This window comes from Cygnus atratus, chromosome 1 (assembly GCF_013377495.2).
Source record: "Cygnus atratus isolate AKBS03 ecotype Queensland, Australia chromosome 1, CAtr_DNAZoo_HiC_assembly, whole genome shotgun sequence".
Classification (NCBI taxonomy): Eukaryota; Metazoa; Chordata; class Aves; order Anseriformes; family Anatidae; genus Cygnus; species Cygnus atratus.
In genome coordinates this window covers 62,906,647-62,919,776 of record NC_066362.1, presented here as the reverse complement: position 1 = coordinate 62,919,776, position 13,130 = coordinate 62,906,647, and the positions used below count along the sequence as shown (strand labels likewise).

Here is a 13,130-nt window from a genome sequence, read left to right as displayed (position 1 = left end):
GGTTTTTGATCAGCCCTGTCTCCCTGCACAAGGAATGAACTAGTTTTCCATACAGTAAAAAGGTGACAATAGTTTTTTGTTGGTATTATTTTCTTTTTCTCATGCAATATTCAGCTTGAAGTGTTTAGAATTCATACAGGATTTAGTGCAACTTAGAGATTTAATACAATAGCCATATATGACTATTTGCTTATCCTCAAAAGAATTAAGCATTATGATATGCAGTGGTTTTGAATTGCGTAAGGGATTTTTTTTTTCTGATTTCTTTGTCTATGCAAAGATACAGGTCATATAAAAACAATACTTGGATATGACACTGGATATATGCCAGAGAGAAAACAGGTGAATGAATTTTTATGAAGAAAGATTATATTCAGCTCAAGTCAATTTCATTCATAAGATAAGAAATTATTATAAACTGTAATATGACAGAATAGGAAAAATGTGTTTTAATACAAAAATATGGATACAGTTTGTCTGCAGAAGCCAAACCTTCTGTACATGTAGATGTGAGCTACATAGGAGCATTGGACATTGAACATGATGAATCCACTCTTGTTCCCTAGGGTGTAAGCGGTGGTTTTGGTGATGAACAAGATCCCTGGCTATCAAAACTGGTTGCTCGGCCAGGTAACTGCAAGAAAAATGTTAATTTTACAGATGTAAGTAGTATGGCCATGACTCACACTAATTTCAGAAGATGAGAGAATCCCTCATAGAAGAACCTGAGTCACAACCAGACCCTTTCTGGATCAAACTCTTAATCAGAACTGATAATGGAAAGAAAATTCCTAAAGTGACCTCATAAAAATCTCTGACTCTTTCCACAGGAGTGGGTTTCACCACCCAGGGGTGATACCTCCTTCTTCAAACCTAAGTAATTCAGAGAAAGCAAGGAAGCTATCAAAAGAGGCTTCAGTTTTGCACTGATCTTTTTCAGATGTTCTACTGAGGCCTTGTTGTTGGTTGTTTTTGTTTGTTTGTTTGTTTGCTTCTATCTGTTACTGGAGATGCTGTGCAGCCATGTGCTACATGATCGAGAAGCCAAATGGACCATGTTGCTTTGGACAGCAGCTCATTTTTCTACAGAGATTGATTTAGGGGAGGGCTAGAAAGTGTGTCCTCTGTGTCCGAAAGTAGGGTCCACTCTTTCTTGAGACCTCAGTATGAATCTTTTCAAACCCAAACCTAATGAGCATTTTGTATACAGAAAATCCATAAGATGTGGCCACAGCAGGCTGAAGAGGTAGTCTAAGCCCAGGGATTTGTAGGTATTATCACCCCTGCATGTGAATAAGCTTCCAAGAAGTGTCTGCTTGAGTAACTCTGGAGGTAGCTGCTGGTATGTTCCTCAACTTAGCACAATTAGAAGGCCAGTTTCAGGTTAATGTTTTAGCAACATAACTGTTAATCCTAAATATTTTTGAATAGGAAATGATTGCTTTTGAAATGGTTGCAAATGATCTCTTATAAGTGGATGTAAGCTCCTTAATTTCTGGTATTTTAAATGTTTTAATATTACAATGCTGTATCATGCCATTTTTTTTTGAAATGGAAAATTTAAATAAAGAGTAAACCCATGAAAATAGATTTAGACTGAGGTAATGATATTATAGCTGCTTGATAGATGGACAGTGACTCCCATGCTGCACTGAATTTAATGATTCTCAGAAGCACATAAATGTTAGAGAGAAAATAACACAAAATATTCAAAATATTGAGGAGAGAATTGTGTTAATTCTTACCTCTACCAGTGGATGCCAGTGAGTTATTGGTTTACGTGGGTAAGCCAACATTTCATTCCAATGATCTCTTCCAAGCCCTTCAGCATCAATTCCTGTCCGACATACCCCAATGACCTCATTGTGCCCTACTCTAGGAAAAGTAAAGAGACAGATTTTTTTTTTTTTTTAAATAAAAATAGTTTAAATAAAATCTGATGTATAATTCAATTTACTAGTTTAATGCAGCACAGAATCCATGCCCAAGGTTCTTCCATTATTTATTACAGATATTAGTTTTAGTGGTAATATAGTAATATGAAGTTCTCTAATGGCAGCATCAAAAACCTCCAGCCACTAACAGTGCTTCTAGAAGCTATAAAAATAGCAGTGAAGACTTAACCTTTGCCATAAAAAGATTACAGCCCAAATGACACAAAGACAGAAAAGGACCATGTTACACCAAATGATCTAGAAGGAAAGCATGTTTAAATTTTGTTGCTGAGGAAGGTGAAATAATAAATTTCTTGCTCCAGGGAATAAATTTCCTGTTCCAAATGCTTCAGACATAATTTCACACTACATTTCCTAATTCTAACTGATGTGGTAATTGGAACTTCAGCCAAAAATGCGAAAGACAAGGGGTGTAACCATAACAGGCTATACCTTAATATTTCTACATGCCTGTTGAGGGAATCCAGAAGGTCATTTTCTGCACCTGGCTTACAGATGCCTTAGAATAACGTTTCCTACTTCTCTCTTACTGAATGCTTTGAAAGGAACAGCTGATGAGCATTGAAGGTGTACAAGTTGCTGTGCTATCCTCCCCCTAATAGCACTGCAGCACCCCTTTCATATTTGAATGGGAATGCCTGAATGACTGAAGTTAGAAAAAAATGAAACCTGATGCTGAGAAAAAATAATCTGAGGTTTGTGTTACTAAACTGGACTTTCACTGTTATTTGCCCTGCAATCTCAAGAACTCATTACTAATAGCCCTTGAACAATGCAGACTCGGCTCAGACATGATATTGTCAATCATTATCTAATTTAACCTTCAGTCTTAGTGCTACTCTAAGCAGCAGTCTCTTCAGTTCTCAGTGAGGTTACAGATTTGTTGAGGCTTGGAAACATTATCAGTGAGGGCTGAACCCAAAGGTTACAAAGCTTCTTTATTGCATCAACCAAAGAATTACATATGACTTATTATGACTTAATTCAATGAGACAATTAAGCCCCTAATTCTTCCATTGTCTTTTAAACTAGAAGACACTTGACAAACTTTTTGCATAGTCCAGCCACCAGATGGGGACAGAAATGCCAATGTTAGTGGCAGGTAAGGAGATTGAGACGTTTCTTCCTCATCACAGTTATTCATGACAGAAATAAAATGAACTGAGCTTTAAAAGTTGAGGAAGCTTTAAACTGCTTCAGGAAAAGGTCTGAAGGCTTTCTCTTTTGTGATACTGAACCTATTTGAATGTTCAGGGAGGTAGAAATCGGTTGCTTGCAATGATCGGATAATGTCTCACTGAAGATTAATGTTCAGAGAGCAAACTGTGCTTACCGATCATAATCCATCACTGCAATGGAGAGGCTGACCTGGTCCACATTCTCTGGAGGGATATCAAAGATGATGGCCTCGTTATAAACTGGATTGAGTGTGTTCTTCTTCGTGGTTGTTTTCCGCTTTTTCAGTCTTCGACCCTCACACATTAGTGACACTTTGACATATGGATCTGAGTAGCAAATAATCAGTTGTGTGCACTTGGACTCAAAGTCATTCAAATATGTATCATAAAAGCAGTGTTTTTGTAGGTATGTCATATTGATAAGACACAAAATGACAAAAAATTTATGACCTTGGGAAACTGTGTTTTCAATGTGCTGTCAATGCAATGGAAAGGTATAGGCTTCTGAATAAATGTACTAAATGTCATACTAGAGATAGCAAGTAGATCTGTACAGAAACTATACCCACTCTCTTACTGCTTCCTTTCACAACCATGTTAAACATACACATACAAAAAAGGAGTTGCTATTCGTCCACTTTCTGAATAGACTCTACCTTGTTATTTAAAAAAGAAGTAGATTCACCTGATGAGCCAGTTATATCCATTGCTTTGAGATTTCTACATTTGATGACTGTTAATGTCATTCTCCCAGCAGTAGGCAAATAACAAAGGGAAAACATGATCTCACCCAAATCTATGCTTTCCTGAAAAAGAAAAGCAATAATTATCTGACTATAAGGACAAAAATTAATGCAAAATTCAGATCATGCAAAATTTTAGAAATACTTTTACATTCACAGAGACTTCTTTTTGCAGCTTCAGGTGCATTCAAAGAGATTATAAACAAGAATATTCAGAAATTACTTCTACAAAATATGGAAAGAGTAACAATAGGATAACATTTTAGTGACAGGATCTGGAATTGCTAAACTGAGAATTTAAATCAAAAACACGGTCAAAAATTTTTTGATGTCTGATACATTTGTGTTGAACTCATGTTGGAAAAGGTGATGAATGTAGAATGTCAAGTTCTGCCCTTGAAAAGACTCAGATTCCATCATCCCCAGTAGAAAGAAATCAAGTGGGATATTTAAATGACACACATTTCCTTGCAGTTTGGCCACTGAAATGTAGGAGTTTTATTTGTGCACATATGTATGCACATGAAAAGTTCATCCCCAGAGCTTTGAAAAAATGAAAGCACTTGTAAACGTTGCCAACCTTCTTGCTTTTATTATGTTTTGGGGGTTCTGTACCAGAAGAAAAGTAAAGCAAAAGAGTAACACCTCTAACTTTCCTGTCTCAGGGATAACTTCTAGGAGGATGGTATACTAGAAAAGATGGATAAGGTACATATGGATCTTAATAATACTCACAGAAAGATAATTTCTTTGTTGAGACCATGTGCTGCAAATTCAAACAAAATGATGTTGCTATACAGTTCAGATGCTACAACATTTGAGGAATGTGATCTAAAGAAGAGAGGTTCCATCAATTCCTGTTTTTTTCTCTCATGAGGAGAACATGTGATTTCTCTAATATCACACAAGATTAGTTGTTGAGATATTAGTTATGTTCCAAATTGTTTCTGTTCTTTTAAGATTTTAAATACCTCTCCCCCACTCCAAAAATCCAACACGCAAACAAAAAACAACGACAATTAACAACAACAAAAACATAAGAACAATTTAGAATTTTTAAATGAAAGTTTTTAAGGAGCTTGTAAGGCAGTCAGTTTAGTAAGGCAGCAATTCTCAAGCTTGGTCATATGATCTCAAAAGACTATTTTTGACATTACTAAAAAGCCTATTTTTAATATCCCAGCTTCATATGTTATCTGTCAAACCTGCAACTACTCTGAGTGTGAATTTGAGAACTACTGGATTTATGGTACAGCTGTTCTAGCATCAGAACACAAGTGTGATATATTTTCAAATGATACATGCTAAAATAATCATTGTTGTGTATATGACAAATATGTTGCTAATAGTTATGAGACAGAGTGGGACTTCTTCACATATCTCAGCTCCTTATTGGAATAGTTTTATTATCTTATTTTTTGTTAATGCTTTATCTAAATTGAAGTAGGTACTTCAGATCTTTCTTGATGGACTTAACCACGTGCCTCTCCTTCTTTTATTTTTATTTTATTTTATTTTATTTTATTTTAAATTTAATTTAATTTAATTTAATTTAATTTTAATTTAATTTAATTTTATTTTATTTTATTTTATTTTATTTTCCTGCCTTGCAGACTCTAGCTCAAAGAATGTAGTTTTAGAATATCCTTAAATTCTCTGCTGCACTGTTAATAAAATATTGCCTTTTGGCTGGTTGGTTCACATGTTCAGTCATTTTACTGGGTTTCTGTTCTGAGAATTAATATATTGATATGTATATTAACATGCTACGAGGGGAAATTTCATACATGTAAAGATTTCTCAGAATTTCAAAATTATTTAGCTCATTCAGTCTACGTTGGATAAACAGCCATTTGACATCCCGTTTGCCCAACCCCTTACTTTGCCACACACAATGAAGAATTTGTGCCACAGAATACACACATAGAAAGTGAAGAAATTTACTTTCCTATTTCAGAAAACATAAATAGAGCTTGAACAAATGAAGTGTAATTCTTTTCAATCATTTGTTGAAGTGATAGATGTCTTCTATTATACTTTGCAGTTTTGTCACATCTGAAATCTGTTTTAAACACAGCTTCTGTTACTAACATTGCTTTCTGAATTCAGTCTGATCATTGATCCTCATATGTGTGTATGAAATATATTTCACTCTTTTGTTAGAAAAGTAAACACAGTTCCCCCACATCTAGCACTTCAAAGTGTGAATTCTGTGTTGAGAGAGGTGATGAAGATGGATTGTATCATAGAGCATAGTGGGCAGAACATGAAAAAAACTAAGAGGGCACAAATTCTTCTTTCAGAGAGACGATTTGTGTAAGTGAATAGAGAAAAAGTCTTCCCCCTCCAAGAGGTGTGTATGAATTTGAGTCTTCTATTATCTCTTTCTGGAGAGGAATTATATGCACTCAGAAGTTTGGGTGAGCTGAAATTATAAACAAGAACACAGACAGCGCTATTTAACATGACTTAAATGCTTTTAAAAAAACATTGCTCAAAATACTTTCAAAACTCTTCATGATTGTTACCTCACCTTAGTTTTCTGCAAACCTGTGGAAACCTCAGTGCTTAACAAAATGGCAACAATTTGAGGCTTATGCTTGGTCCTTTTTCTTTCCTTTCTAATCCCCATGCACTGAAATTATATTGAAAATGAGCTTGGAAAATCCCTTGTAATCAAACCCAGTGTTTTTGACCATGAAATGAGTAAGCAAGATGCCTTAATGCAAAAATAATGATTAGACAATGAACGAGGAGGATGTTTTCACTCCACGCAGCAGGCTGTCCACTGAAATTACCAGGGCTCTGTAATCTGTGCTCTGGTACTCCTCAATTTGAAGTAAAAAGTTATGGATTTAGGATTGGAAAAATTGTCTTTACCATTCCAATGTTTATGCAGGAATCTTCTGACACCTATGACCTATGCCTAGAGAAAAAGTGGCTCATGTTGCCCTGAAATGCCTGATTTTCACATTGTGGAACAACTCATATTGCTCTATGCAATAGATAAATTCTTCAGTAGAATAGAATACACATTACTTCAGATAAACATAGTCTATGTCAAAGATATTTATGAGCATCTTATTGTACAATCAAAGGGCTAGAAATAAAATGTGTAGTTACCCTGCACAAGGCAGTAGACACCATGTAACTCACCTCCTTTTGAAGTTCTTTTGAAGAATTGAGGATAAAATTATTCACATATAAATAAATACTATCAGAGGCTGGGTATCACATAAAAAGGCTGGGTCATCACCAGTTTTGTTTTCTGTTTTTCTTAACTTGTATGTTAGAGGTTCATAAATTTGGAGACGAAAACACAGGTGCAGACTTGGATAATGAACAAAGTAAAACTCTACATTTAAACTTTTCATGAAAGTCTGTCTACTGCCCTGATTATAATGAGTAACATTTTTAAACACCCTGGGTGCTTAAGTATTATTGATTTTAATTGAGATTTAAAAATAAGATTTAAATTACTTCAGAATCCCAGCGCTTTAGAAAATTCATATTTCTCTCACTTTATAATACACTTGATAAATAAGTTCACACAACTCATCTGACAGGAACCCTTCAGTACAAGCAAATCTATAGAAGCTAAAGCATGGACCACATCAATAACTATGTCTGCGCTGCATTCCACTTCAAACAAAACACAATTCAGAAAACATGAACCTGGAACCAGAGGCTGCCTCTCACACACTTTTTAAATGATCCTTCATATTATCTTGCATGTACTATATATTCACATATAACTTTTGTTAGAGTAGTTGTGCATTACTTAGGTAACTCTCATGAAATTTTCTTCCTTTCCTTCACCTATTTTGAGGTTTTTTTTCTTCTTAAATTAATCTTAGATTTCAATTAACAGCCAACTTTAAAGATGTTTGTAATGATCAAAAAAAAAAAAAAACTAGCATAGCTCTAGCATAGCTGCACTAAGACAAAAATAAGCATTTGTTTGTAATGCCTATCTCTTCTTCATTTATTTCCCTTCTGTGTACACAAGCCATCATACAGAACTAAGGAACTGGAACAGTGGTAAGTGCTATACCAGCTTCAGTTATTTTTATGGTTCCCAATCTACTTCACTGTCCAATCCATTTTCTGGTACAGCAATACTAGAACAAAATAAAACAGAGAAAACACAGACTTCAAATGTGTTTGTCAGCTACTGAGATGAATTTGATTTTTTTTTTAGCTATACAACACAGATTCTTTGAATAGTGTAATTCTTATTCCACACAAGAAACCAAACCAAAAACTAATCAGTTGCCAAGGATCTGTATGCATTCATTGCTCCATGGGGTTTTGGGATATCAGTCCAGGGGTTGGCAAAATAAAACAAAAAATAATTATTCTATTATTTTATCAGACTCACTGGAGAGCAGTGGTCGCACCTTCACACGTAACCCTGTAGAGGCAGTAGCAGCATTTCTACGGAAATGCTCCATGTTCACAATATGGATAAACAGTGGAGGGGTGTAAGAATTTTGAAGCCCTTCAATGGGAACATCAATTAGTTTGATCAAATTTTTAGAACTGTTGTTGCTGGAGAAAGTTTTCCTGTTTCTCACTCTGATTAATGTTTCCAGTTACCATTGAATTCAATCAGAGAGAACTTTCAGCTAAGAATATCTGCAAATTCAGTGAGGAAGTTAGTAAGACAACCTTTCACATTCAAGGAAGTTCCTTCTCATATATATCCACCCATAATCCTGAATTGAATGGGAAAAATTATTTACTGATTAAGTTGACAGTGAGAGAACTTGTGCAGTGTTCCTCCAAGATCTTTGCTGGTTTCATGTGCTAGCAGGAGAGAAAAGATGACAGAGAGCTGATACATGAAATACAGTGTCATTTTTGCATCAAATTTTGATGGAAAATGTACTCTAGCCATTTGTTTAACTGATGTTTGTTTCATGCCTTTCCCTTTTTCAAGTTTTGCAATTCAAACAAAATCTTAAAACAACAACTCAGTGATCTATGTAAATGTTACTGGAACTCAAAATATTATATACTTTTATTGGTACTAGAGTGTCATTAATTTATGTTGTTAAAATATGAATTATTTGCATAATTAATACTGCACTAGAAATCTAATTTCCTAAAACCATCCTGGGTAGTTTCATTTTCATTCTGATTATCACAATCTATGGTAATAAATTAATTCTTAATCTCAATTTTATTATCTAGAACTACTTTCCTAATAATTGTAATTTAAATGATGTTTTAATGATTACGTGAGAAAGTAAAATAGTGAAAATACTTACAGTGACATGAATTTATTTTGCACTTATTTCCTAAGTAAATGATTTGCACATTTTCTCTTTTAATTTTCTTACTGTATATTGAATGAGCAATTGTACTAACAATCATTTACTAGATGTGAAAGAAGTCATTCAGGCATTTGCATTTCTAGACTCTTAGCTGTTCAGTCACTGAGGATTGTCTTTCTGTTTAGTATGCAATTAAAAAAAAAAAAAGACCTTGGATTTTTTGAATACTGCAGAAAGATAATTTCCCAAAATGAAATTTATTATTTCCAATAAAAGCTATCTTTGCATGACCTCAATCTTCAAGAATCAGGGATGAAATAAAAGATAAAGCTAAATGTTGGGGGTTGAATGAAAAAAAAAGAAAAGAGAAGCTTGTCCCCTCAGAGAGTCAGCTAAGATTAATGTATTAATGTATTAATGTATTAAGACATATCTGCTTTTGAGGTGTAGATCAAGAATTAGAAGAATGACAGAAAAGAGGAGTACAGAGCTCTAACAATCTGTTTTCTCGTCTGTGCATTTTGACTTTGATGGTATTTATGTTATCACAGACATTGTCAAAAGTTACCTGAAGCTCAATAGGACAGAGAATTCTCCCATCAAGGGGATTTCACTTTGAAAATCTTGTCCCCACAGCTAATATTTATCTCCCTCTCCTGTTAGTCTTTGCATATCAAATTCAACTCTTCTTCTTCTTCTTCCCAGCACCACTTATTGATTGAGCTGTTCTCCTGGGAAATAAATCAATCAGATTTGTGTTTGTTCTTGCCTCTGTGGAAGATGGTCTGGAGACACTGGGGCCTGTTGCTTCATAATGACTGTGTCTACTGCTTCTGGAGGCCTAAATCTTGTTTTAGCCTGATATCCTGATTTCTCTGGGTAAGCGCAGCTGCTGATTGTGGTCCTGATTGCAGAGAGAGGACTCCCTGATACAGCAGGCTGGGTCCAGCAGGCTGAATGCTCTCAACAGGAGATCAGGAAACCTCCTGAGTGCTTCTTTTGTCATCCCCTCTGTACATAGCCATCTGCCTTGTGTAGTATGGGGGTAGTTTCATTTTGCCAGACAGCAAGGAAGCCCATTCCTGCTTCAGATCAGCTGGGGACGGAGATACTTATGCGACCTAACTGTGGCATCTATTGGCATGTGAATGAAACAGTAACTAAGTGGCTTCAAATACAGAGATGCACTTCTGAAGCAGCAATGCATTGATTGCAAAGAGAATATTTGCAGCGAGAAACTCAGAGAGTGCTTAGGGTATAGCAGATCATCAAGCTGAACACTTTAGCATAGCTACCATGTACCACCTAGACACAGAAATATTAATTTTCCTTGAGAAAACTGTATTTTTCATTCATCTAATATTTCCTACTTTTAAGGTAGACTGAAAGTAGCAGTTTGCCTCCAGCAAAACAGAATATTCAAATAATTTGTTGTTTCAAACTAATAATAATAATTCAATAATTCATTCAACTCAATTTGTTCAATAATTCAATCATTCAATAATAATCAAAGCCTTCCCTGCTTTCAGTAACTGGAAAGAAACTTGCCCTTTCTCTATTGTCTTTTCTTGTTATCACCCAGACCTAAGGAAGTCCCAAACCTAAATGAAAAACCTAAACACTTTTCCTGTAAAGCCTGACCCAGAATATTGTCTCATCTACTCAGCAGCAGGTGATCACATGGATCCTTTATACCATCATCATTGATTGGAAATGACAAGTGCCATCTATTCTTGGCTATTAGGGGGCTGTTCCCATTATAGAGATGATAAATGTACTTACAAGCCTTTACTTTTTCACGTTTAACATTGTTTCATAGCTTTTATGGATATTTCCAGAGACAACAGTGGTGTAAACCCAGTCTGATGAGGATGGTTAATTGTAGGACACAGTCACTTACATTCCCAGTGATAAAACATTTCCTAATAGTGCTGCTCTTTGAATGCCAAGAAATCTGATAATCCTTATAATGTGACCTTAAATTTTGACTACATAAAAAAAATCTATGTATGTCAGCTCTGTACCACTATTGCATTACTCAGAGTATGGTCCAGTGTATTATTTTTATCCACTTATGAAATAGCATAACTATGAGGAAAACTAATCAAAGACAATGGTTGCAATTGCTCTAGATGGACTGCAGAGGTAGGCTTAATTTTTGTTTGATTTTGTTTGAATCAAAAGAATCTCTCAATCTCTCTTCATAACAGAAGTCAATGTCAAATAGGATTACCTGTGTGATGTCCTACACTGACGAGTGTTGGAGATAGATCTACTGAGACAAATGTTACTGTCTAGTTTTTTTGTTTGTTTGTTTTTAAGTTACCTAAGCATTTCTGTCTTTTCCAGCAACGTTATTCACTTATATTCCAAGTGCTTTAGAAATTGCAGTCATTCATCATGTGCATCATATGAAGTCTGTATCCTTACATAACCTTATACAACCTTTAACATCCTGCTTCACGAATGGGAAAACTGAAGCACTGTAATGTTTGGTGCTGGAAATGAAGTAGTAATCAAGTTCCATCCATCTACATGAGATAATTCAAGAGGCTACAAATATGTGACATCTCCATGACTAACATCCCCAGGAGATGACCATTATCCTGGAAGTGGCTTTCATTTAAATGTTAAGTCCTATTAATTTTTTAATCCAATTGCATAGTGTAGTATAATTGGTTACACTAATGGAGTTCACAGAATACCTTTACTTTCCATGAATATTTTGGGCAATGATGTTAGAGGCAGATATTTCCAAAGCAATCTATCAAGATTAAAAGAATAATCAGAAGTTAATACACTTTTAAATCCAGAAAGTGTTAGATCATAACAAGAGGGGGACTTTTATCCTGAGTGATTTTACAATACTGAATATTTGCACTTAAATGCTTGTTATCAATTCAAATACATTTTTTTTTTTAGTATTCACTATATATATTGACAGTAACAAACCTCAGAAATATATGCAAAGCTCACAAGCACTTTGCAAAAACAGAAGGCAGATATTTTGACTAAATAGTTCATGTAATATTGTTTGCTTTTGATGCTTTGAACTAATCCCCTATAGTGTTTTAAGAACTGCAGTATTCCAATATACTGAACAACCTCTGCAGGTGGTCCAAAGCTGCCTCTGGTTTGTCTTTTTATTAATCAATCAAACAAACAAAAGTTAATGATGGATTATTTATTGAAAGTTCAACCACCCAGTTATAAGCAAAAATTGGGGATGTTAATATCATCAGATATTTGGGATACTTCTTTTTCACAATCAATTTTACACCAAATTTATCTTGGTAAATAAACATTAAAAATGAAAATGCTTTACCACTTATAACAGGTACATGCTACATATTATACAACAGCTACAGGTTTCCAACAGAACATGTAAAAGAGAAACAATGATATGAATGAAAAATTAAAGGAACAAAATACAAACTACAAAAGATGAATAAATATCAATAATTGAAAACTATAAGAATAAAAATGAGTACATGAGGGACCAATCCTGCACTTCTAAAATCATTTCAAATGACTATCTTGAGGGGAAAAAAAAAAAAAAAAGAAAAGAAGAAAAAAAAAGGATTCAAACTGTGGTCTCCCACAGATTCATTGGTTTTATGGCCAAAAGAACTCAATGCAACCATCCAGTCTGATCTTCCCTAGGTTTTGTATTTCCTGTATCAAATAAAAAAAACCTTGTAAGCAAAGCCTTTAAAATTCTCTTAACAACTGACAGTCTTTGCATAATGGAGAATCTCCTGATCTGCTGTGGTAACGTCCTTCATTGGCAAAATTTTACAGTTCATTTCCTTGGTAAATCTGTAAATCTCTTCAACTCCTAGACTGTAGAGCCTTGTGTCATAAAATCAGATTCTTTCCAACTAGGTAATAGGAATGGGATTTAACCAATTTCTAACTTCTCAACAGAAAATCCTTGACTATGGAAAAGACATAAAAGACTCAAAGCTGAGGAGA

At 34.7% G+C, this 13,130-nt stretch overlaps 1 protein-coding gene across 1 annotated transcript in view; it reads right to left on the bottom strand.

Annotated features, from left to right (window-relative positions):
* Positions 1–562: 562 nt before the first annotated feature.
* The window catches only part of SYT10 (synaptotagmin 10), a 33,920-nt gene continuing 21,352 nt past the window's right edge, over positions 563–13,130 (bottom strand). The window contains exons 4-7 of the mRNA XM_035550875.1: positions 3,819–3,939; positions 3,289–3,460; positions 1,746–1,875; positions 563–634 (exon numbers count right to left, since the gene is read on the bottom strand). Coding sequence (XP_035406768.1) covers positions 563–634; positions 1,746–1,875; positions 3,289–3,460; positions 3,819–3,939 — 495 coding nt within the window. The remainder of the gene's footprint in view (positions 635–1,745; positions 1,876–3,288; positions 3,461–3,818; positions 3,940–13,130) is intronic.